The 26040-nt window shown below is 44.2% G+C and overlaps 2 protein-coding genes across 24 annotated transcripts in view; one reads left to right on the top strand and one right to left on the bottom strand.

Moving 5' to 3' along the window:
• Nucleotides 1-16811, top strand: part of ABI2 (abl interactor 2) — a 65203-nt gene extending 48392 nt beyond the window's left edge. For 4 of the 19 annotated variants that reach the window (XM_065840460.2, XM_065840451.2, XM_065840453.2 and 1 more), the window contains 6 exons: nt 309-433; nt 1351-1533; nt 4070-4228; nt 7770-7856; nt 8179-8352; nt 11478-16811. In XM_065840460.2, coding sequence (XP_065696532.1) covers nt 309-433; nt 1351-1533; nt 4070-4228; nt 7770-7856; nt 8179-8352; nt 11478-11653 — 904 coding nt within the window. In that variant the 3' untranslated portion in view covers nt 11654-16811. The remainder of the gene's footprint in view (nt 1-308; nt 434-1350; nt 1534-4069; nt 4229-7769; nt 7857-8178; nt 8353-11477) is intronic. The other 15 variants (XM_065840469.2, XM_065840454.2, XM_065840456.2 and 12 more) reach the window with 7 other exon arrangements.
• A 668-nt stretch (nt 16812-17479) lies between these two features.
• RAPH1 (Ras association (RalGDS/AF-6) and pleckstrin homology domains 1) overlaps nt 17480-26040 on the bottom strand; it is a 91592-nt gene continuing 83031 nt past the window's right edge. For 4 of the 5 annotated variants that reach the window (XM_071811473.1, XM_071811472.1, XM_065840450.2 and 1 more), the window contains one exon: nt 17480-24963. In XM_071811473.1, coding sequence (XP_071667574.1) covers nt 22987-24963 — 1977 coding nt within the window. In that variant the 3' untranslated portion in view covers nt 17480-22986. The remainder of the gene's footprint in view (nt 24964-26040) is intronic. The other variant, XM_071811475.1, reaches the window with a different exon arrangement.

Raw genomic sequence — 26040 nt, 5'->3', positions numbered from 1 at the left:
TTACAGGAGAAAGGCCAGTATTTGCGCAGCAGGGGGTTAACAGTATTGGAGTGACATGCTTTGGAACAAGGTTCCGGAAGTGGTTCACTTTTGGTCAAGTTCACTAAGACTAACTGAAAAACTTGTTGTGTTGTAGATAAAGCGAAGGGTCTTAGGAAAACTAAGCTTTATATAGGTTTGCACCATCCTTGTTTCTTTTCTCTTGTTCCCTGTTACTTTTCTGAATTAGTAAAATGCTGTATGAGGGATCTTAGGTGTCAGCATGCACAGCAGCGTGTTCATGGCCGGGTTGTTGTGGTTCCTTGCAGCAGCAGTGGCAGTAGCGGAGGGAGCCACCCGAGCAGTCGAAGCAGCAGTCGAGAGAACAGTGGCAGTGGAAGTGTGGGTGTTCCTATTGCTGTTCCCACACCATCTCCTCCCAGTGTCTATCCAGGTAAATGCAGACTTGCTGTTCCTCTTTCTGACTCAGCGTTAACGTTAAGCGTTTGCAAGTCTCCTAAACACAGTGCTGAAGAAACTGCAAGAGAAATCTCAAAGTTCATTATCCAGAAACGTGCAAGCCTCGAAAATTGCTTGCTATTGATAGTATGAGTTTGAATCAAGTAGTACCTTTCTGGGGAGTGTCTGATGTGCTCTAATGCTGCTTTTATAGAATTTGTTTGTCAGAATGTTCTGCCTGGCTGGCTGCATGTGACTAGGCAGGACATGCCACCTTTTTCGGTGGGCTAGGGAAGCTTCCCCCTTATCCTTTTAAGCAAATACTTTTTTTTTTTTCCATGGGCTGTTCATGCAGATATGTAGAAGCATGCTTTTAGAAAATTAGATTAAATGAGAGGCAGGCACAGAGTAAGTCTTTAGTACATTTATGCAAGCGTAACCTGATTTGTCACAAAAAGACACTTGTTGGATGTAATTGCCCCAGTCTTGCCAGAGCTAAGAAGGGATATTAGTACTCCTTTTTCCTTTGCTCAGTGAAGAAGAGCATATAGCTGCCTTGCAATGCAATCTGAAATACATGATGTTTCTGAACCAAAGAACTGGAATTTTTTTGGCTTTTCTGTATGTTTTCTGGTTTGTACAAAAGCTAAAGACAAGTAATGGGTTTCAGTGAAAAATTCTGGATTGTTCCCTTCAGACCTGGAAAGAAGAAGTGGATTTGCTTGACCCTAATTTACTGTCTATGTAGGAATGCGTCTTTCTTTAACAGCTCCATTTTTCTCTCATTTCCTCATGCATTCTCAAATACTATGCATCTAATAAATAGCTAACACTGAATACTCAAAGGCTGTCTCTGATCCTCGCTAACAGATCTCCTTATTAACTCCACCTCTTCCTCCTCTCTTCACGTAGCCCCAGCTGGCTCGGCTGGCACTTCTCCCCTTCCTGCTACCTCTGCTCCTGCCCCCGCTCCTCCTGCTCCTGCCCCTTCCTGCGCTGCCCCAGATGCTGCGGCTGCTGCTGCGGGAGCGCAGCCCCTTGCTGATGGCTTCACCTCTCCAACTCCCCCCGCCGCTTCCTCCACACCCTCGGCAGGTGAGTGTCTGCTGCAGCTGCTGGGCAGGTGAGCCCAGACGCAGTCACCATCCAAGGCTTTGCACAGGCACGTCAGGAGCAGTGGGCTTCTTTATTTTAAATATACCTAGGAAATATCTGGTAATACCCAACTGTAAGGTCATGGTTATAGTAGACAATTCAAGGTGTGCTACTTTCGCAAACCGCAATAATTCAGTTTTCTAATTTGATATTTTAAACATTGATATAATTATTTATTATATTATCATTTTATTGCGATTTGGATACTGAGATCTCATAGAATAATTATGTTTGTGGGGAACCAGCACTGATAGTTCTGAGTCTGATTATTCCCTTTCAGTAACGGAGTAAAAAAAAAGTGCATCCAGCAAAGTATAATCTATGTGACTTGTCTCACCAATGCTTTCAAATGACAATTCTCCTTTCAATGAACTGATAAAAGGGGCAATTTTAGTGTGTTCAGTGTCAGGTAAAATACAAGTTTTTATTATGCAGGATAGTATTAAAGTGTTTTGTATTATTAGGTGGTACTTATGGCGTATATTGCAACTTGGTTTTTTTTAATGCTTATAAAATCACCCTACATTTTTCCTTTTCCCATATGCTGAATTTGCAGCATGTAGTGCTTATTAACCCTGACACTGTGTCAGCTTTTGCTGAGGAGTTGCACCTGCTTGGTAATGATCTGTAGACAGCCACATTCATCCACAGTTACCTGCATGTCTCGTTACTTTTAATTATAGCGGAGGCCGATCACAATGGTGTGGATTGATTAATGTGTTTATTTGTGTTGGTGTCTCAGTAAGAATTCCATTGCGTGCCAGAAGCATTCTTGAAATCGTGTTTAGTTTAAGGTGCTGTGGTTTGTATAAAATTAGAAAATACTTACACTAGAATCCATGACTACGATTAGAAGCTTCAACCATGATGAATGTTGGTATCAGAAGAGGATCCTGATGTCCAAACTACTTTCCTGTTTAGAAGATGAGCTGTGCTATATGGGGCCTCTATCAGTTTTCTGTTTTTAATGCGATGTCAGTACCCCACTTCTTAAGCCATATAGCTTCTTTAGTTTTGACAAGTCAAAATCAGTAAGAGATTAGTATTCTAATGGTTAGAATTCGCATTCACAATCTCATAAGAGAAATTTTGAGTTACTTAATATTTTTAACATCTTTTGTTTCCCTGTGCTATTAGTGAGGTTGCTAGCATGCCTTCTCTGAAATAAAATATTTGAAGAGACTGGATAGTTTCTGAGGTTGTAGTTTTTGGTCTTTAAGGATCTCTTATCTGAGTTCTTCTCTCCTCCCTTATCTCCAATAACCACTAATTTCTACCGGTGCTTTAAGTAACAGGGAGATAGACACATTGGAAAATGCATCAGGGAAAATGTAAAATACGAGGAGGATTGCTTCTTAACTGTTCTTCTTCCTCATCTGTAAAAGTGCATTTTCTGAGATGTACGTATCTGTACAAAGCAGGACGAATGTGAATCTCTAGTTCATGCATTTGCTTTTAGAAGCATGTAACACAGCAAGCAGCGTGATTTTATTTACTGACCTAGTGTGAAGTTTTGCAAAGCAGTCAAAACATAGTGGAGAACAATGCAGATTTTTAAACAATTGCAAATTCATTTGTTCTCTTTCCCTGTTTACTTCCCTGCATGCATGTCTCCTCAACCACGGTGCCCTTCCCTTCTTCCCTTCTTTTCTTCAAAGCTCAAATTTACTTCTAGCACAAATGATGGAGTAGGAATAGTTAGGGAGGGTAGTAACACTTATGGGTATAACAAATCCGGTTTACTGTTGACTTACATACAGAATACAGGCCAGAAAACTTTATGTGAGCACAGAAGATAACTTAATGGTCTTGCTTGGATTCAGTGTCAATTACTCTGATACAGGAAGCGATTGAAATGGAGAACGAGTTTTAAGGAGTTGTTTCAATTGGCAGCTTCCTGAAAAAGGGTCTTGGAGTATGATTTCATTTATTGCATCCTTCAAGCAGTTTCTAACATTCTCTTCTCCCCAGATGATTTTCTGCATATTTCCTAAGCAGCACTAACATAGTTAGTATTGTGGTTTGCCGTTGTAAAAGGCAATAACTTTGAATCGCGGAAAGGGCATATAGTTAGTTTCTATGTCTATGTTGCTGAATTGCTGGACCGTGAAGTGTTATTTTTTTCAGTTTTATAAATAACTAAATTTGCAAGAAGTTATTATGATACATTATAAAATGGATAACTGGAATTACTTTCTTTTATTGTAAAGCTTTGTAGCTTAGACACTTTTGTGTTTCCTCCTGGCTTTTGTGAGCAGTGTTGAGTAGAGGCAGTTGGGAGAGCTGGGTTTGTGTTGCTGTTGGGACATCCAGAATCCTGCCAGTCTGGCAGCCGAACGGGCTGACCGCTCCTAGGATGCAGACTGTCTTAGAAACAAAAGCAAAATCTTTTTACAGCCATTGAATCTTGAATGCAGATATAAAAAAGGCAGGCATCACTCTTCCCTTTGCTAAAACAATTCTCTTTCTAACCTAGGTCACCCAGTTCAGTTCTACAGCATGAACAGGCCTGCGTCTCGACACACCCCCCCAACAATAGGGGGATCTCTGCCATATCGGCGTCCTCCTTCGATCACATCACAGACAAGCCTTCAGAACCAGATGAACGGAGGGCCGTTTTATAACCAGAACCCAGGTAAGAAAGTTTCTCTGCTCTTTTCAATTCAACGCATTGCTGAATGGGGATCCTTCAGATCTCTGAAATCTTATGTTATGTCCCCATTCCAGATCTAGCAGTTAGTCTCAGGCAACTTCCAGTATACTGCTGGTGCCCGTGCCAAAACTGCAGTCCAAGTACAGAGTGTTCACCTTCTGTCGTGGCAAGCAGCCTAAAACAATATTGGCTTTGTTGCCATCTAAGTTACTTCTGACCTCACGGTCCCTATTAGACAAGCCTTAGTCCTTCACTGCAGCATGTGCAGTAGGATGAGATGCTAACAAGGACTGGTGTGTCTCATGTGTCAAGGCAGAACGCAGTAGCTTTTTCTCGAGGGATTCCTTTTCCCTGTGCTTCTGATGCGACACGGAGGTTTTGATACCGGAGTAGGGGAAGCTTTCTTTTTTGACAAAACTACAGAAAGATGAGGGGACATCCTGAAGGTTCCCAGTCACTGAAATGCCCTATTACCAGCAAGATTGCATGTCAGCTTGCAAGCACTACAGTGCATTTTTGTTTTCTTATTGGTGTGGTGGTGGTTTTTGGCGTTTTATTTTCTTTTTTTAGTTGAGCACTAAATTTGCAATGAGGTCAAATGCTGCAATCTGCATTGAAGGGATTTGATCAGGTTCAAATATTACTGCTTGTGAGTTACCCTGCAGAGATCTGTGTGTTTAACTTGAGAAGGAAATGGATGGTGCTGCTGGGGACAGGGCTGGAGGAGGTTATAGGACTAAATTGCATCCCAGTTGCCTGATTATGTGGTGTTTGTTAAGCACATTATGTGCATATTGAAGACTGAAGAGGAATAGGCAAGCAGGAAAGGGTAGTAGTAATAAAAGAAACCTTTCAGGATTACCTGTGCCTTAAAGAGGATTTTCAGGATATCCAGGGAGTTTCTGACAACTGCTGTGCATTTCTGCTTTAGCAAAGGGATAATTCGCTGCAAGCTGCCATTGCATTGTTAATAGGTAATCACAGAAGATGCCAAATAGACTTTAAATGTTACATAACCACAATTCAGTCTATGTAGCCAAAAAGAAGATAGTGATTATGGTGATTAGTCACTTGAGCTGTAAATCACAATACTTCAATTATACTGGCATACTTGATACAGCATAAATAAGCAGTTGTAGTAAGAGACTTCTTTAATATACCTAGCAGAATACTGAATTTCTTAGCTTTGCAGATATACTAGAGTTCTCTTGGCCCATACATTGAAAGAAGAGGATTCTCAAGCATAATGCATAATAGATGAAAACCCTCAGAACAGAGGGGCTGTTGTGTCAGGGTTAGTGGGGACAGGACAGGGGCCACAATTGCTTCTCAGCATTCCTGAAGAGAGGGAGAAAACACAAATGTGAGAGGTGCAAGAGAGACCTTACAACAGCAGGGGAGTGTGCCAGCTATGACTTGTTCTTCTTTGCAGGCTGTTTGGCAATAGAACAGTGCTACTGTTTTTTCCTCTTCCATTTTTTAGCATGTTGGCATTGTGCTTTTTGTTTATTCAGTCCACAGGAAAATGAAAGACTTGCCTTGTCCTATTCTTTTGAAAGCCACTTTTAAAGTAATGTAATTTCTCCACTTCATGGTGAGACCTTTTTAATGACTGAAAAGAAAATATTAAGAAATGCAAACCCTAAATGATCTCAGCACGTGTCTGTCCCAAAGCAACTCTTGTCAGCCATGCCACCTAACAAGTGTTCTGACTTTGCAGCCTTAGATACCATTATCTAAGTTCATTTTTCTACATGGAAAGCCTCATTATTTCTTTCAAGGAAGTATACATAACACACGAACAAAGGGCACTGAAGGGACCTAGGAAGCTGAAGCTGGTCTCATATGGAATTGCATGAATCCATGTGATGTTGAATAGAGGAAACATTTGAAACTGAACACTTCTATAGCATACATAATTAAAAAGGCAGCGACTTATAGTTGCACAAGAATGCTGAACTCATGAAGATTACTACATTTCAGTAAGACTTCGCATTCAAGTTCCCTTCCCCTGCTCTGAAAAAATGCAAAACCAAATCTCTTTCCAGCTACTGTGGTTACACTTGGAGGAATAAATACTCTTAGAGATCACATTATTCAAATCAAAGAAGCTGTCATTAGAGGTATTTCAGTTTTTCTCAAGAAATATAAATTAAATGGTGAGATAAAGGAGCTTGCTTTATGTGTAGGTACAAGGATATTTCTACAACAGAAAGGATGGTTGCTCTGTTGTGTTTTTTCTGTCTGGGGTGTGTGGTTGTGAAAGGAATGTGAATGTGATTGACAGAAGACATTCAAACCACATCAGATAATTGTTACTGAAAGAAGCAAACAGAACAAATTTTGAGACATGAATTTTAAATACCCTGGAGTTCTTCTCATTTGCTATGATGATGTGAATCAAGTCGGAAAAATACTACATCATACCTGGCAGCTTTCTTACTGGCTCTGGAATTAGCCTAAAGTTAATTTAGTTCTGTTCTGCAAGCTAAATAAATGTACTGGCACATGAAGTGTAGACCTTTTTCCCTCGTTCTTTTGGACATGACTAAATGTTCTTGTGTGCCACTACTAACAAGAAGATTATTTAGTTGTGCTTTTTGTGAGGTGTGCTTTCTGAAAAATAATCTTGCAACTTGCTTAAAGAATGTTATTGCATCACTCTTGCAAAGTAATACTAAAACTAGATAAAACTAGTTAACTACATTTTAAAACTTAACTAGATAACTGAAACTTTTATTCCTGGCTCAAACCACAGTTCAGTGTTGTAATATTTGCAACTGGCTGGTAATATATTTTTAAAATTTGAATTCATATGTATTGTATGAAATCGGTTGTCGTGGTACCAGTAAAAGGGCTGTTCGTAGTTCAGTGTAGTGGTCTGTGAAATCAGGTGGGAATGAGATGCAGCACATCTGGAACAGACCCTGTTGTTCTGCAGCACCACAGTGCGCTTTGTTCTACCAATAAGCTCCAAAGTCCTGTGTCTTCCACATACACCCAGTTCTCAAAGGTGTCTGTTTCTGTTTCACCTAAAATAACCGCCTCATATGATGGGTGTTTTTTTGGCCTATGTTTTGGAGAAAACTGGTTATGTGCATTTTCATTCGTAAGGATTTGTGGATGCTGGTACTTAAGTCACCTCTATAAATATAGATTTGATCTGAGAGGTGGAGGATTATAGGGAGAGAATCCTCTTGATGTATTTGTGAGGTTGGTTCATATAGTGTGAACTTCAGCTTAAGGGAATCTCATAGTCAGATCAGAAAAGTACTTCAGCATAGATTCTTAATCTTATGAAAAAGAACTGGGCTGGAAATTTTAAAAATAGAGAAGTCTCCTTGAAGTAAGGATTCAAATATGCTTAAACCACCTGAGCCATTTTTCTTTGAATGTTGGCGTTTTCGTCTCGGCTTCCTGGCAGCCTGCTGCCCTGTCTGAGTGGTGACGATGTCTGCTTTCCTGTGTGCTGCTTTGTTGTGTTTCTAACTGAATGCCTCTCTCTTTTTAATTTCTACGGCAGCCTCCCTTGCTCCTCCTCCCCCCTCCATCCTACAGGTAACTCCACAGTTACCGCTAATGGGATTTGTGGCCAGAGTTCAAGAAAACAGTAAGTTTGCTGCTTCCTTGTGCTATGATTTGTTACTGGATGTGGCTTTTGTTTTGAGTGGATGAAAGAGTTGTCTGTATATAGCCAGAATTCTGCCTTCTCTGCTGCCTCTGAAAGTTTGTCTGAAATTGTGAAGAGAGGTGAAAAGGGAATAATGTTACTGGAGAAACTTGATTCTTCTCTGAATTTTTTTGTCTCTAGTGTATTTCTTTAATTTCTAACTATTGGTCCCCGTGCAATTAATTGGGATATAGATTATTACTTCAACCTGTTACTGTGGTTCTAGAGACATTTTCGTGGTCATACTGTTGCTTATTTTCAGTTTCAGATACTCCTCCCCCCCCACCGCCCGTGGATGAGCCGGTGTTTGATGAATCTCCACCTCCACCCCCACCTCCTGAGGATTACGAGGAGGAGGAGGCAGCTGTGGTGGAGTACAGTGATCCATACGCTGAGGAGGACCCTCCTTGGGCACCAAGGACCTACTTAGAAAAGGGTAGGTTTAGAGTCAGTAGAGATGGTCTTTTGAAAACCAGATGACTAAAACATCTAAAGGTTGGTCTGTTCTTAAAAACACTCATTAAAGTAATAAATTAAAGTGCTTACAATGTATGAAGAACTGTTAAACAGTAGTTTTAGGATGGCAGAAAAAATGGGATATGGACACAGGTGTGGTTTCAGTTGTAGTTGTATGAATAGCTCTACTTATATTCAGCCCATGTCTTTAGATTTGCCTGCTTTGCTGGAGTTGGGAGAGAAGTTTTGTAGCAAATAAGCTTTGAAGTTAATGAAAAGTCCCATGCTACAACTGCCATACTCAAAGAATGCGTACATTTATCCTGCTGCGCACTAGTAATGCTTTATCCACTGCAAAATACAGATTCCTGTGGCAACTCCTTAAGTTCCTATAAACAGGATTCTATGCCACATGATTCAAAGCGGACAAACCTGATGGAGGGAAATGGCTGTTCAGACACCATTACCCCCAATAAGTAGAGCAGCAGTTCCTAGGAGTTGTGCTTGTTCTTTTGGTATGACTGTTCACTTATTTAAGTTCATACGAAAGCGTTTTGAATAGCATGAGTTTAGATAATCTTTGCAAAAGTGAGAATGTAGAAGCTGGGGCACCAAGGAGGTGTCAAATGCAGGGGGTTGCTGTATATTGAGCTGGGATTCAGAATGATCCTGCTCTGTGAAGGGGCCATGCGGTTTGGGAGGCACATGTAACACCAAGACCTGCTCTAACCTACAGCTGAGGAAGGAAGCGATAGCAGCTCCATTTTGAACAGATGGAGAAACTCTTAGGTAGGATACAGTTACTGGGGATGTTGAACCTGAGGATGCTGCCACACGGCTGTGATGGCGCCAGCCAGCCAGCCACGTGCAGGAAAGCACACTGGAGTTTTCCATTGAGCTCTGTGTCTGGGTGTGTGGCACAAAAAGGCAAGAAATTGTCCCAGTTCGCAAATCAGATGAAGAGAAATGGGTGTCCAGGGTGAAAAATTGCCCTCAAACCACATAGAGAAAGAGTGTGCACGCAGCTATCAGATTTCAGTTGGATGATCAAGTCTGGCCTCCTTTTGTGCTCAGCTTGATGCACCAGAGTTCAGCCAGACTCAGTGTAACTGTTGAAAAACCAAAGATCACTGATTGGAAGAATACCAACCTAAATGAGTAATTCTGTTTTTCATATCTCTATTGAAACATGTTCAGATAGAAAGCAAAAGAGGTTCTGGCTGAGTCTCAGCGGGCAGGATGCCACCTCCTGAGTCAGTCTTGCTGCTTCCTGGCCCATCTGGAGCTTTTTTTGCAATACTGGCCTGGGCTCCTGGTAACTCGTGGTTTGTGACAAGCTCACAGCTTGAACTGGTGGGGCTACAGACAGAAGGACTCAACAGTCTTTTAGAGAAAGGAACGTTGCTAGTACAAAAGTAACGTGCAAGAGGAAGCAATGGTGATGTAAAGACAAAACTAGGCTTCAGGTAGTTTTCTAAGAGGCTTAACAAGAAGGGAACTTTCATCACAAACTTAGGGAAGAGTTGCCTACTTGTGAACATGAAATAATGAATCCATTCAGTATAAGAAAGGACTAGAGTGTACTCAAAAATGAGGAAGGAAGGAATTGGAAGTTTATTATTATCAGGAGAATGAAGAATAACAGCGCGGTGTTCCTAGAAAGAAATGTTTTAAAATAAGCAGGTATAGAAGGCAATGAAAAAGGAATTTTGAAGGACTTGAATTGAAAGTATGAAGTGTTCATATAGTAACTTCTGGTTTATAAGCTAAAAATTTACTGATTTCTCCATTTGTGTTTTGTTTCCTTACTCAACAGCTGTGCTGGCATAAGTGTAGAACCAGCAACATGTGTTTTTTAAATATGCTCTGGTCAAATTATAGAAATCTCCTGTTTGGGAGATTTATTAATTAAAAAAAAAAAAAATATCTCTGTACATATTCTGATTCTCCACCAGGACTGATTTATATATTTAACTTTATAATCTCCTCAGGATCTTGGTTTCCTTAGTAAATATTTGTATTGATTCTTTTGCTCCTTCAAAAGGAAATGACCTCTTTTCTTTTGAAAAGAATGATGAGTTTAATAGGATGCTTGGACACTGCTCATGAACACATCCTGTTCATTTTTTTCTCCTTGCTTTGGCTTAGAGTATCTTCCCTTCTATCTGCAGTACAAGATTTTAGGATCCCTGTCCAACATTCATTTTGTTTCAGTGGCAGCACTGCCTGTTTCATTGCCAAGTGCTCAAAGCGGTGACTGGTGTATTTGTTAAGGTACTCAGAGTCTGGCATAGCTTATTTTCTCTATGGAACACATAATGATAGGACTGAGAATGGAAAAACATATCAAGTTGGTGTCTGTTTTCTGCCACTTGAGGACAATACTCTTTTCATATTTGCCAGTGCTTTGTCCAACTTCTTTGACTTTCCTAACAGCTTTTGTGCCTTCAGTAAAATATTCCGCAGCCGTTAGAAAAATGCCCTGATACAGTAGGCATACATTTTGTTTCAGAGAACCACCTTACTCCTTCCAGGCTCCTAACTGGGATTCACCCACCTTGGCACTGTATACCCTGGGAGTGACTTCTGGCTTCTGGAAGTGCACATATGCATTTTGCAGATTGAAGTGTGGAGGTAGCCGAGGCAGATGGAAGTCTGAGACATCCGCCTTGGCTCATTCTCACTGTGATCTGAAGAGAGCTCTTATTACTCTCCCTCTTCTGTGTTTTCCTGCTGTTAGTTGTGCAGAGATCTAGTTTTGCACATATATTTAATATATGCATCTTGGACTAGGTCTGATTGTTCGTAAAAATGGGGAGTTACATCCACCTCCTTCTATCATTCCACACCAAAAGTGTGGAATATTAAACTTTTCCTCTGGTGGGTCTGGAAATAATAAAATTTATGAAAGAGTGAAAGTAGTCCTGGTGCATGTACTTCAAGGCACAAGCTCTTGTAAAAGCTGCCCCTCTCAGCAAGTTGTTCTGCTCATGTACAGATGAGGCAGTGAGTTCTCTGATTGCGTCCAATGTCCGCAACTTTGTACCAGGTTGATTTTCCTCCTCCCTGTGCCTCTCCTAACAGTCACGCTCTGTTCTTTCCTAGTGGTGGCGATCTATGACTACACAAAAGACAAAGAAGACGAGCTCTCATTTCAGGAAGGTGCCATCATTTATGTCATCAAGAAAAACGATGATGGCTGGTATGAGGGCGTCATGAATGGAGTGACAGGGCTCTTCCCAGGGAACTATGTGGAGTCGATCATGCATTACTCGGAGTGAAGACCAGAGGACAGAACACCACATCTCCTGCTGCAGGAGCTGTCAGGGCTTCCCAGATCTCCACCAGCCTCTGGGGCCCCATCCAATATAACTGAATGAAGGATAATTGTAACAACCACTCTTTTTTTTTTTTTTTTTTTCCTCATTATAGAACAATAGTGATTTGAGTTGTTTGAACAAGCGGCTCTTCCGGCTGCCAGCAGAGGCTATCCTGAGCCATCTGATATTGAATTAAGCTGACCCATCCAGATGTAACAAACTCATTGAGTAGCTGATACTTCACTCAAATTCTGACTTCTTCTGACAGGCTTTGAGATCTGTCTCAGGAATCCTCTGTGCCCTCCTGGTACCACCCTTGGCAGCAGTGCCTGGCGCTTGGGATGTCCTGGATGCTTGTGGTGAAGGGTTACTGGCCAGTGCACATCCCTCCTGTTTCTACACTACGCTCCTGTGCAGCTGGAAGAACAGTCGTGTGCTAGGAAATGCTGGGATTGCTACACGGAGCCGTTCCTGTAACTGACTTCCAGATAGCTGGATACGTCTTTAGCATAAACACTTCTGCAGCTGCTCAGCATATGTAGGCTGACACGGGCACACAGAGCTGGCTTTCATTCACTCACCTTTCGGTTTAGACAACTGAGATGGCTGCAGCCCAGGGGACCCCCCCACTCCCGTTTCCTCATCTGTTGATGCCACTGATTTGTTTTGTGTTCTGCACTGATGTAAATGTGCTCCTCTCCACAGTGAGCTACTGGCCATGGGTGCTGCCGGTTTAAACAGAACTCACAGATGCCATTGACAGTGAATGCGAAACAAAGTTTACAGGTCCTCCTGGGGTCTGAGCATAAACTCTAGGGGCTGTGATCTAAGGTTCAAATCTACTCACACCTGCTTGCACTAGAGGAACTTACCCCAACTTTAGTCTTATGCACAATATAATCTTAAAAAATCCAATCAGGTATTGTAAATTGGCTATTTTGTACTTGAGGACTAGATTTGCATATGTACTGTGAGAGCCCTGTCCAGAGGCAGGACAAACGGCAATTGTCGTCTTCATGTCTGATGCCAAAATCTCTTCAGTGGAAGTAAAAAGGGCTGTTGTGTGTACTGGTTTCCCATGGAAATCCAAGCAGTAACTAGTAGTAGTTGTCCTAGCTCTTCCCCCAGCCCTCTCCATTGATTATTATAAAGAAATAGATATTTTGAGCTGTACTGGTGGATCTGGGGTGGAGTAATACCAAGTGAAGGCTCTGTAGCCCCTTGTGTTGATAATTTGCTTTTTATTAATAATCTAGACTCAGTTGAAAATGCTGCTCGGTGATGGCTGTTCTAGTCTGCCCTTAGGAAGGACTAAACCTTATCTTTGAGTAAATGTGATGCATTAACAGAGTGAACTGATTAAACTTCCTGTTGTGGTCCTGTTAGCCCACAAATGGAGCTGACCTGTGTGTTGTGAGAGCCTCCTGGGCCAGGGCATCTTCTGGGACAGCTCTGGAGTGTCTCCTGGCCAAGTTCCAGCCTGTACCAACAGCCGCTTGTCCAAGGTGAGAGAACGCTGCAGCTGTCTGCTCTGGCCTGTGCGTAAAACAGCCGTGCACAAGAGACTGCTACCAGAGCTGGGTTTGCGATGGTATTGGCAATGATACAGGTAATTGGCCCAATCCCCTTGCTTGATAATTAGTGCCGTATCAGGATGGAGGTGTGAGTTGGGTGCACACCTGGGCAGGAAGGGACCATAGCTGCCCGAGGGGGAAGAACAAGGAAACAAACAGGTGAGGTGTGTTTGTGAGATAAGGATGAACATGATCTCCTGCTGTGAGCTTGTGGAAGAGTGCACTGACTCCTGTGACGGTGCAGAGAGAATGAGTTTGGTTGAAGCCTACAGGAGGTACAACTGGTGCAAAGAGAAAGGTTCCTTTCTCCCTGCTTGGTTCACAGCTGTGTAGCCAAGACACTATTTCCTTCCTGGAAGCTGACAATTATTGCAAAACCTTGAAAGTGGCATGTGTGAAGCTCCTTAAAGAACTGGTGTTGGTCTGATGGGGTTAGTTTGGTTCCTGCTGATAGCATGTGGAATTGTTTATCCTGCAAGAGATGCTGAGGATGGAATTTCTGGGTCACCTTCTGCTGGTTTTATGCTTTATTACGCACTACTAATGTAAAGTAATTTGTTGAGCTTTATGCATATTTTTTATTTTGTACAGATTTAAATTCTGTGGCTTGTTTGGGGATGATGTGATGTAATGGTCATAGACCAGGCCAAGGTAAACAGGCACTGTATATTAATGTTACATAGATTGCATGCTAGTAAAGTCAGTGAGGGTTGTGTTTCCAGTTTTGTCCCTTGTTCTTTCCAAAACCACCTTCTCCCCCTCTGTTTTTAATTTATATGTTTACTTTAAAAGGGGGCTGAGAAGGAGAGGTGGGAAGCAACACCTCAGTATTTCTAATAGGCGCACAACGTCACCGAGTTCTGCTGCCACAGCTGAAGGTGTTCAGCATCACAGGCTGTTGAATCAGCGCTGTGCATGTGTGAGAGACAGGGGAAGGAAACACTCCAGAACAGGCCAAAGAGTGCTGTATGGCCAAAATGAGTAAGTTTCTCGCTTTGTGAGAGCTGCCTTAGCCCAGCCAGCTGTTTTCATTGTGCACAGAAAGCGGTGAGCATCCTCTAATGCTGTTCTTTGCTTTGGTTTGCTGTAGCAGAAAGTTTTTCCTTGCTCATGGCACGAGGGACAAAGCTGTTAACTACAGCTGCGTCTCTGCTATGTGCCTGCATGAGAGGAGGGCTGGCTGACTCTGTCCCCAGCTATTATAGGTACAGAGCAGGTTATTTTGGTGCCTTCATTCCAGCTTGACAGGGATGGCTGCGGTTGCATTGTTCTTGTTTGTTTCCCTTCCAATCCCTTCTTTTCTTCTTCTACCATGCCTTCATCTTTGTTTCTCTCACTGGCTTTTGCAGCAGATGGCTGAGAGGGCCAGGAGAGGCATGTTCCAGATTCTGCTCTCACAAGGACAAGACGTCAGCATGGCTCCAGGGCTAGATGGCCAAACTTGCTGTGTGTTCCAAGGATGCTGACCGTGTTCCTGGGACTCAGTTTGCCCCCGTGGTTAGTTGTTTCCTGACGGGCTGGAGAGTGCAGTTCATTTGAACCACAGCTCCCAGTGCTCTGTGGCTTACTAGACAGGCTTAGACCCAGCTGCTTCTTGCTAGAGCAGTTTGTTCTCCTTTCACAGCTCTTGGGCATATTCTTTCTTTGCTGCTGAGAGTTCTTGGTAACAGGCAAAGCTGACATTAGCCATGATGCAGCTTCTGAAAAGTGGCACTTTTATCTGGGGCATTTCAGGTGGTCATGAAACGCAAGTGAGGAAGCAGCAAGACCAAAGCTCCTTTTTTGGCAGAAAGTAGGCTACCGGCTTGGTGCGTATGTGCACATAGCTGACTGGACATGGAAGATGGTTGTGCAGTGATGCAACCCATTCTGCTTCTGTGGTGTCTCCCACCTGTGCCTGATGGTGATTTAGTGCTGTGCTCTTCTCAGCAACTTCTCCTGCCCTCTAGCAAGTGCTGCAGATGTGTCTCTGCTAGAAGTGAGCTCTCTTTTTATTAGTTACGTGTCCTTTCTGGAAAGGTAGGGATTTTTACATGGATTGGTAAACTGGAGACCATTTACAGGGCTTTTCCTCCCAGAGGTGGGATGGGACATCTTGTGCAACAGGTGATGTCTGTATTCTCTGCAGGGCAACTTGGTGGAAGCTGCTAGAGAATTCTGTTGGAAAGATCATGGCACTGTGGCTCCTACTTGCATTGAGCGTGGAGTCACTGACTGAGCACTGCAGCATTTCAGGAAGCATTCCAAACCTGCGCAGAGACTCCTGCTCCTATGTTGACAACAGTAGCAGTGAGAAATGTACAGAGCTATTGAATTCACTAAGGCAAGTATTTACAACTCTCCTCTCTAGAGAAGGTGGTGGCATAAATTGAGCCCTAGCAGGTAGATGATGGACTATAGCTTATGGGGCATCACTTTCAGGAATTTACTGGGCACACAGATACAGTCACCTTTCCCACTGTTGGGTGTCTCTCAGGCACTGCCACATTTTGTGGATAAAATGGTATTTACACAGAGGCCAGAATAGTGCAAGAAGGGAACAGTTTGTGGTGGTTGGTTCTTGCTGTGTGTTTTGTTTTTTTCCCCTCCCCCCAGTAGCTGCAGCCAGTGTGCAGTAACAGTCCTACTGCTGTACTTCTGGTTTTGAAGCTGCAAGAATAGTGGGCCTCCCAGCTCATGTCCATGGGATGGTTACTGAAACCTTGATGTGGCCAAGTTTTGCCAACTGCTGTTACAAAGAACACTTCAGAGACAATAGTGTTTCTGCTGCTTTCATTCAAACAAAACCCACCCCTGTGTTTTGTGCAATCTCCTGCCCATGCAGGAAGTGTTTTTCTTTGGTACTCTAAACATACTAATTTTATTAGCACCTTTACAAGCTGTATTACAAACCAGTACAGTCAGCAGCAGCCTGTTGTGCAGAGGTAAGCCTACACCCAGCATCCTGCTGAACATCAGCATGGTGACTGCTGAAACATCTGCAGTACATTTGTTCCTGTTTCTCTTAACACCTCCTAAGAATCCTACCACTACTGACTAATGAGGAAGAGCTGTGTACAAATTCATTTCCATTACAGCACCTTGCTAAGTGCTGACATGTCTGAGATTTTTTTTTTTTTTTGGTAAAGACCAAGTGCTTCTTTTCACATTTGAAAAAGTGTCTTCTGCAACTTGCATGGACAAGTAGTTTCTATGAATTTGCTGGAGATGTCAGTGTCTAACATGGATTTTGTCCATGCACTTCTTTCTGAAAGCAGATACCCCCACTTTGGTTTGCAGTCAGTGGAGAAGCACTCTGTGCTTTTGCTTTTGGCACTGCTGCTGCAGTGGATGAGTGCAGAGCCCACTGTAAATGATCAAGCTTGCAGGACTCTGGGGAGCTGTATGCCGCCAGTAACGTTTTATTGTGTGTGCCATTTGAATCACCTTCCAGTGAGTGCAAAACCCAATTTTTAAATTTTTTTAATTGTACTTGGAATTAACTGTTGCTGTGTACTAAACCCTCTTGTTACGAGCCCTAAATAAAAAGAACAAAGCACACACCATGTGTTCTGTGAGCGCGCCACTGCTGTGTCATGTTCCTCGTCTTTGGCTACAGGCTTTTCCAGACAGCAAGGACAGGGACAGTCGCTCGCGATGGTCAGCTGTGGCAGGAGCTCTGAGCGCAGCGCATCACACTGCAACGGTGCGGTCTTTGTCATCCAGCCTGCTGCCTTCAGCTCGCCTCTCACCACTTGTGCATCACTACGCACTTGCTGTAATCGCCACGACTGTGGCAGCTGCAGGCACTGCTGTACAAGCTGGTGAGTGATGCAGGGCCAGCCTGCAAGCACACTCCAGCAGGGGGTGAACAGAGCTGAATTCCCTACAGTGGAGCCCAGAGGTGTTGCAGAACACTTACCAGCCATCAGCTGTTGTTGCGTGAGCAGAGCCCTGCGTGCCTGCAGGAGGCGGCAGATGGAAAGGTGAGCCTTCACACTGGGCCTCTTACACCTGTAACTGCTGTGCACCGTGTTACTGGCACAGCCAGCTGGAAAGAACTGTGCAAAGGAACAATAAAAAGCAATTTGATTGAGAGTGAGCATATAAATGATAACCTGTAGGCCATCAGGTATCTGAGCACTACGGAGGGGAAGCACTGCAGCCCTCAGAACAGAATGTGGGTTCTGAACTCATGGAAAAGGGAAATGGCAAGACAGAGGATTAAAACAGGTTATTAAATTTAACTACATCTTTATTGAATTGTGCATATTCCATTGTATAATGATCTATATTGGGTACTCTATAATGTAGTATTTCTTTTGTTCTCTCCCATGCTTAAAAAAGTATATTTATACATATATTTATATATATTTATAATATGGCAAAGCTCCCCCCAACCTGAAGTTACCAGTCTAAAAGAGCTTTGATTTTCTTTTTGGAAAGGGAAGAAGAGGGGAGGCAATCCCATTGAAAGATAAAATGTGCAATTTTCTTTTTAAAGCAGTAAACATGAATGTATTTACAACACTCAGCACAAGTTTGCTGCACAGACAAATCATCATTGCAATGACACTTTTTTTCTTATATTTGCATCCCCAGTATTATACAGAATATCACCAGTGGCTGCTAACAGTGTAAGCCATAAAACAAACTGCTGCTCCAGTTAATTTCTGGTCCACTGCAGTCCACTAGAAGGAGACCTAAGATTTGCAATTACAACTTGTGACAAAGTATTTAGTTTTCCTTTTAGAAGTACAAGCTTTATAGTGCTGCACCAAATCAGCAGCAGGGAGCCTTGGGCTAAACTGTCTTTCGCCCCCACCCCTGGCAGCTCTGTACCCAGTCACCAAGTGGTGGTTAAAGGCAAGAGATGCACATCATCTGCAGATGGACAGCACTTCAGCTCTGGCAACTGAGCCTCAGGAGAGGCTGGTGCAGGCACATCTGTGTACCTGGAATTAAGCTCTGAATGTATCTTTGGCATCTTGGGAAAGGTGGGAGGAAACTATTTTCCACAGTTAGTTCAATTCCTAAGTCTCCTAAAAGACAAGTTGCCTTTAAGCACTAAATAAGGGGTTGTGTGTGTCCATCCAAAATCTGTTACTCAATTTCCTTCTCCCTCCTTTCCCTCCCTAAATCCCTGCCATGGGGGACTGTGCATGTAGCACTTGTTCCTCTCCTTCCTGCTTTTCCACCTTCTCTAGCTCTCCTCACTGAAGACACTCAGGATGAAGAGAGCACTGAATCCTTACCCGCTGAGTGCCTCAGAGCACCAAATAGCTATCAACGCAAACAGCTATTTTTCCCATGTTAGTGGCAATTACTTTGATATTATGAGAGATAAGCATGTTATCACCTCACTTGCAGTTTAGTGTCATCAACTTTTCAAAACTAGACAAAGCCTGTGACTCATCCGATCACCGTAATAGTGAGTTCTGACCCCTGCAACACACTGGTGGTGTCAGTCTTCATGGGCTTATTAAAGGAGATTCAGAAAGGAAAGTTACTCAACTTTAGACAAACATAATTCCAAAATAAAAGCTTAAAACCCACCACCACATTACAAAATAAGAGAACTATTTCCTGTAGTATTAAATCCTCTCTGGTTTGGAGTATGCCCTGACTGCAAGGGGATACAAAGCTAAACAGCAGGGGCCACAAATGGGAAAAACATCTCCCCCGGCCCTGAGAAGTGAGACTCCCCTCAGCTCCAAAGAGAAGCACTGTCGGAACAACTATGTAATCTGCACCTTGACAACAGGAGGAAAGAAAAAAAAAAAAAGGAAGAAAAAACCCAAACTCACGTGTTCTTGCTGCATCCTCACTACCTGCTGTCAGGAATTCATAGTGCTTTCCTGGAGTGCAACTGGTTTTAACATGACTGTATTTGAAGTCATACTCATAGTAAGACCCACTTAAACTCTTATGGGTAATAAGAAAATTTTACCTGCAAAGGTACCTCTGAAGTACAACTATTTAGTTCTATGCAGTGTTCTGTAATAAGCAGAAAATTTCTCTTTTGCCCTTCTGCTGTTGAAACGGCACTTTTGGTTCCTTTAACTGTGGAAAAAAAATAATCTTTACTGGGGAAAACTAGCCACGCTTCATCTCTGAGCTGACTTGTGTTATCTGGTTGGCTAAGGGCACAGAAAGAATTACAAAACCTTTAAATGTGAAAGTCCAGAACAGTTGATCTCAAAATGCACTTGTTGAAAAAAACTGCTCCCTCTCTCATCAGACTTGAAACCAAAGCGATCCAGGTACTTTGATTCCCTGATGCAATTGTGGAATAGATTACCCAAGGCAGCTGTGTGCTCTGCAGCCCCTGCAGCGGCAGCGCTTTCCCGACACCCACCTGAAGTGTCACAGGCCATACACTTACTATGTAACACAAGTACAGCTGTACTCTCTTAGTGTTTTAGGATCAAAGCATCTGCGATCTTTGTGTCCCGAGTATGAAAGTTCAGCTCTCACGTGCTCATTTTAACAGTGCCAAAAGGATTAACGCCCGTGTTTGTAGCAGGAAACTTCTTGCTGTGTGTCTGAGATCCGTCCCCTTTGTTTTCAGATTTAAATAAATATAATGGAGCAATTATGAGACCAGTGCACACAGGGAAAAATAACTTACTTGCAAATAAGGCATAAACATTTACTGTCACTAAAACAGTAAATACATTTGAAAAAGCAAGTTAACAAGCTGAAAAGGCAACCAGGTTGTCCGAGCCACACTGTAGCCAGATTCCAGCACTCAGCTGAGAGAGCAAGCTGCAGCCACTCACTATATTTCTGTATCACTACTGGTTTAGCAATCAAGTTCTAACAAGGAGGAGTACAGGGTGCCACCTGTGCTGACGCGCATTCTTTTTGCTGCAAACTCAAGAGCTCAATTTCTGTCTCCCAGCAAGTTGCGCAGCAGCCTGCAGTATGTAAGCACAGAATCATTGTCTAGGGAGAGATACTAGGTAAATGGGCACAGGAAAACGAGAACGAAGCTCAAATGCCTCTGAAGAAATTGCACTCAAAACATTGCTCAGTTGAGTTCAAAGCCCAGAGGTACCCGTGCTGACTGAACAAAGGAAAAAGGGCTGGGACCCACACACACCAGTGGAGCTGGCTTGGGGGAAAAGAAAACCAGATGGGGCCAGCATGATTCCCTGAGCGCTCCCATCGGGGAGCACGCACTGCATCAGCCCAGATGCACCTTGCCAGGGAGCAGGAAACGTGTCCACTTACCGATCATCACTAACAGCTGGGGAGTTACGACCGCATCTGCGCCCTTTGCTCCACTGGTGGGGATGAGACCCAGGGGCTGCATACAGTACAGAGCAGCAGGAGGACCAAGGTTGAAAATCACAGCACCCATGAACTGCAGTATAGCTAAACAACCTTCCTGGGAAGTTATTCGCCAGCTACACTGAGCCTGCTTAAAATCAACAATGCAAATGCTTTTAAGGACACTTTATAAGCACAAAAATAGTAGAAACAAAACTTTGTGAACAATTTGAAAGATACAAAAAAGTGCCTTTCCATAGCAGTGCTTTAAAAATGCACACAATGGTATATACTCTTATTGCTCAAAAAAAATAGTCTGAAATATTAAAACAATTTCCAGAGGTGCTGAAACATTTTAAAAAAATCGTATGAAACAGGTCAGCAGAGACAGCACCGTAAATTTTCTCTCTTCATGATGCACTTATTTAAAACTATATAGTTATAGATGTGTCATTTTTACCCTCTAATTAGCAAAGCTTTTTTCCTATTCATAAATTATTCACAAAGACATTTATTATTTGCATTTTTTAGAACACTTTATAAAAAAAAAAGGAATGGGGGACACTGTCATAATATTTCTTAAATCTATCAGCCTGAATTACTCTAATGAGAGGTTAGTTTACATCTTTTTTACACGCTTGAGGATACTGTCAGGTCAAGCTACTTCTTCTGCTTCATTCTTTGGGGGAAGAAAAGCATTTAAAATTTGCTTTTGGAGAAAAGGTAAACAGTAATATAATTGTCCCTCTGAGCCTTGACAGTATCTCCTGGGCGATGAGGGAAGTTGTAACAACTGAAGGAGGGGTAGGTACAGCCCAAGTGTTTCAGTCACTTTCCAAAGGCTGTCACCACTGCCCTATCATGGACCACTTAGGCCAACTACACTACCTTATCACAATGTCCAAATACGTAGGTAAGACTGTACAATCCAGCTACTGAAGTACACGCAAAGGGACTCTTACTTGATCTAGTGATTGACTGCGAATTGGTGGCAAACAAGAAACCCTAAGCAAATACAACTCTACTTACTACTTGTATGGAGCCTTAAATTAAATTATTAGCAAATGTTATTGCCTCTCAAGGTTGGTTTTTTTCCCAGTCTTCCACCCTGACTGCTACAAGTGCAACTTTGTAATTACCCAGTTTATGCATTGGTTGCAGTCTCTGGCAGGTCAAAGAAACCAGAGAGAATTCCCACTGCGCTTGGCCTGAAATTACCACTCCCTTCTCTCTTTCTAGAAGGGAAAGTTTCCTGACTGTTTCTAATGAATTAAAAACAATACCTTCTTTAACTGTTTCCAGACGCTTGTTTTTGTAAAGATAGTACATCTTATCAGGCACAAGGTGAGACTGTACGCTGTGTATGTTTGTGCGAGAACATAACGCCCTCTACAGAAACCTACCTGTTCGTTCAGGGAAAGAATTATGTACAAGTGGTGTATATCAGTGTGGGTCAGCCGCGGGGGTCAGCATCAACTGCAGGAGTCCTGGCAGCTTTCAGAAGGGGTTAACACAAATATATTCATCTTGAGCCATAGAAACAAATGACCAAGCCTACTATAAAGTTAGAATGCATAATGGATTGGAATAATATATATTTATCCTACTCACTGCATGGACAAATAATTTTGAAATAATTTGTAGCAGTGTACATTTTTAAACCATTTGGAAGGGAGGGGGAGGCTCTTTATGGTATAAATATGTTTTACTCCAGCCCACTATATATAAAATCTATTTTCTTCCTCAGAACATACTCATTTTCAGTAGTATTATGACCAGAACGTGTTGGTATGTTGCATCTGTACTTTTTCATCGATGGAGAACGTACAGTTACTAGCAGAACACCTCAGCCCTGCACCATGCACCCACCGCAAACTGCCAAGACGTTTGTGGGTGTGTTGTGTGTTGCTTTTTTTCCTTTCTTCCTTTCTTTAAAGTGCCCCCTACATCTTCATCTTCGTGGTAAGATTTGACTAGTTACAGAGTCCGATTCCAGATAATATAGTGACTGAAACAATAAATAGGGTTCTGCAAAAACATTCTGGTTATCTTCTATAATTGCGATGAAATATATCACAATATATTATATACCTACACTTATAATACATGCACAAACATGTCTCACAGGGACAGACACTACAAAAAATTATCTTCACCCCTCCCCTAATGCAGAAAAAGTAAGAAAATGGGTTTTTGGTCCAATCCATAGAAAGGGTAAAAGAAACTGAAAGGGTACGTCAACACCTCTCTACCCACTTTTCCCAATAAAATATCGACATCCTCAAGCCCCCATATTTTTGGCCTAGCCATGAGAGGGGAACATCTTTACATTTAGCCTTAGCTACAGTTTGAGATCACCTCTTTCCATGGGGCTATCCTCTGCGTCCCAACATTCTCTCCAAGCACGCAAGATCAGGTCGGCCGATCACGGAGCTGCTCCCAAGTCATGGAGAGCGTGGGGACGGACTACCAGTCCCGTGACAGCTTGGTGTTCTGATCCCTTTTGGGAGGCGCTGGGGGTGGCCCCCTCCGTAACGTTGCATAGCCAGATATGTGACTGCCCCCGAAGCTGCTGGTCTTCTGCTGGTCAGCCAGCAGCTCCGGCGGAGGCGGCGGCAGGGCCATGTCGTCCATGGTGGCGGTGGGCTCTGCTCTGGACATGCGCGCGGAGGAGAGGGAGCCGTGCCGGGTGATGGATTTCCGCTGCAGTGTCCGGTTGAGGTCTGCCAGGAATCCCGGCTGAACGCTAAGGCTGGACTTGGGTGAAGTGGGCACTTGAGGGCCAGCTGACCCTGGTGGCTCGGTGACCTCTGCTTGCGTCAGTCGAGTGCTGTCATTCCGCTTGGGACGTGTGGGTGGTGGGGCTTTTTTCACAGATGGTTTTGACCACACCTGAGGCTGAGGATTGACAACAGCGACTTTCGGGGAGGTGCTGCCTGAAAACACAGATGGGATCTCAACTGGCGGGAGAGGAAGATCTATTTCAGGTGGTGGTGGTGGAAAGTCTGAATCGGACGGTGGTGAAGGGAATTCGACCACAGGTTCCTTCCCAGACACACCCGGAGCAGGAGGCTTGGCCAGGATCCCTCCTTGTGGAAGGACAATAGGCAGGCCCACCCCAGAAAGGTTGAGCTTTCCTGGCTTTGGAGGGGGTGCAGAAGGAGATGACTCCTTGGAAGGAGACCCTGACGGCTCTGGTGGGTGTGCAAATTTGCTGACAAGGCGATCCACTGAAGGTCTCTTGGACTCATGGTACTCAGTGGAGCTGGTGGACTTGATGCTGGAGTTTCGCTGAGGTGTTGGAGGTGGTTTCTTCCCTCCGGGGCTTGACGTCTTGCCGGTCTTTTTGACTGGAGACCCTGATTTGTCAAGGGGGGGAGAACCTGCAGAGGAAGCTGGGGAAGGAGGTGGAGGAGGAAACACTAAGCTGCTCTCTGGTGGAGGAGGGGGGAAATCTGGTGAGGGAGCGGAGGCAGGCTGCCATTTGGGCTTTGCCTTCACTGCTGGAGGCGACTGTGGAGCCACACTCAGCGGAAGCGGTTTCAGAGGCTGAGGCTCAGTGGCAGGTGGGGTGGGAGGGGGTGGGAACTGGCTGACTATCTGTTTCACCACGGAGGGTGCTGGGGACTGAGGGGATGGAGGGGGCTTCACAGAGAAACTCTGCTGCTTCGGGAACGTTGGGGGAGGAGTGGGGCCGGGAGGGGCTGGGGGCAGCGGAGGCACCTGGGGAGAGGTGACACTCGGTTGTTTCTTTATTGCAAGAGGTAAGGGAGCTGGCACAGGGGGGGTGACGTGCGTGACCCCTGGTGATGCTGCCTTCCCAGCAGGCTGTGGGGGAAGAGCTGCCATGACAGGCTTTGGGGGCGCCTGGGGTGGGGGGGGTGCAGGCACAGGAGGAGGAGGTGGTGGCAACGAGGAGGTGGCAGTGGCAGTGGCCTGGCTTATATTTGGTTGAACTTGATGGATTTTTGGGGGCGGCGGTGGCGGTGTGAACTGTGGCACAGAGGGGGCACAAGGTGCCGGTTTCAGCTGTGCCATGGCCGACCCTGGTGTGGGGGGAGGTGGTGGAGGGGGGGGAGGCGGCATGACACCGTTGGGGGGCACCAGCATCTGAGGCTTCGCTGAGGAGGGTGGGGGCGGGGGGGGCTGCTGCACGGCAGGAGCTTTGGAGAAAGGCCCACCATGCTGGGCAGCGTTCTGCAACCTGGTGATGGTGCTGTACTTGACAAACATGGTGGCGGCAGAGCCCGCCGATGGGGTGGCCTGGCTGGGGAGGGGGGGCGGGGGCGGAGGTGGGGGGGGCGGGGGGGGCGGCGGGGGAGGGGGTGGGGGGGGCAGCGGGGGGGACGGCTGCGAGGCTGCGTAGGGGGCCGCCACTTTCGTCTGTGGGGACACGGGAGGTCCAACAGACACGAAGGGCCGACCTGCGGGCTCCATTCGGGCCTATTGGGAAGGGATTTTTAGTCAAAGTGGAAAGGGAGAAAAAGAAAGATAGGGAGAGAGAGAGGGAGGGAGGGAGACAAAGAGATTATAAAGTCAAGGTCTAAATGTGCCTGTCATTAAAAATTAAGTGGCAGATTACAGCATGCAGGAAGTATTAGCAAAACAATGCAGCAAGAGACAGCTCTGTACGCTGAGCAGCCGGGACCGGGTGCGGAGGGAGAGAACCAGCAGAGCCAGGCATGCTCCACACTGGGCTGAATGGCAGGGAGAAAATACAGCAAGCAGCCTTGGGGCAAGTCTAGTGACCCAAGCAGAGCACGCCCAGAGGCCACGGGCCATGACAGAGGACATCACGGGAACCCTGAACTGCTCTAAAACACAGAAAGAGCAAGCTCTACGCAGGGATACTACTGAGATCTTTCCACTACACACACTCTGATATCCAAGACTGACAAGGGCAAAAATGAGGAAAAGAGGAAGAACTGAGATTTCCTAGGAAAATTTCCCCCGAGGAAACGTTCTGAGATCTGCAAAAGAAAGTTAGCTTGGGAAAGAAAAGCTGGACGTGCAACTATTACATGAAGCAGAAAAAGAAAGATGGGAAAAACTGACTAGGGGAAGGAGCAATGGGAAAGCAGCAGGCAACGTTTTAGTCTACTCGCTGGGTTTTGTTCAAGTTAAATTGCGTCTCTAAAACTGTAAGCCTACATTCCTGTTAAAAAGATAGTTGCATTACTCAAGTTTATAAACATCCTCTTAATACAAAGTGGTTCAGCTACAAGCCAAGTTGTGAATTTCACAGTGCACAGCATAGGAACATGCGTTAGAAATGCAATACCAACATGGCAACTGACCACACCAGCTACCTATAGTTCATTAGCAGATACTTTGCCACAAGTTAGCCCAATTATGCTCATTTGCACTGTATGAGCAGGTTTTCATATTGCTTTGTTCTAAACACAGGTGCACACAGCTTGTATATGTGCAAAAGAACACCAAAAGGATTAGAGTCAGAAACAACAAACGGTGATTCACAACACACATGGGGTGTGCCAATACCTGCCACATTAGCTCTGG

The sequence above is a fragment of the Patagioenas fasciata genome, chromosome 7 (genome assembly GCF_037038585.1).
Source record: "Patagioenas fasciata isolate bPatFas1 chromosome 7, bPatFas1.hap1, whole genome shotgun sequence".
Taxonomy (NCBI): Eukaryota; Metazoa; Chordata; class Aves; order Columbiformes; family Columbidae; genus Patagioenas; species Patagioenas fasciata.
This window is presented reverse-complemented; position numbering and strand designations above follow the sequence as displayed.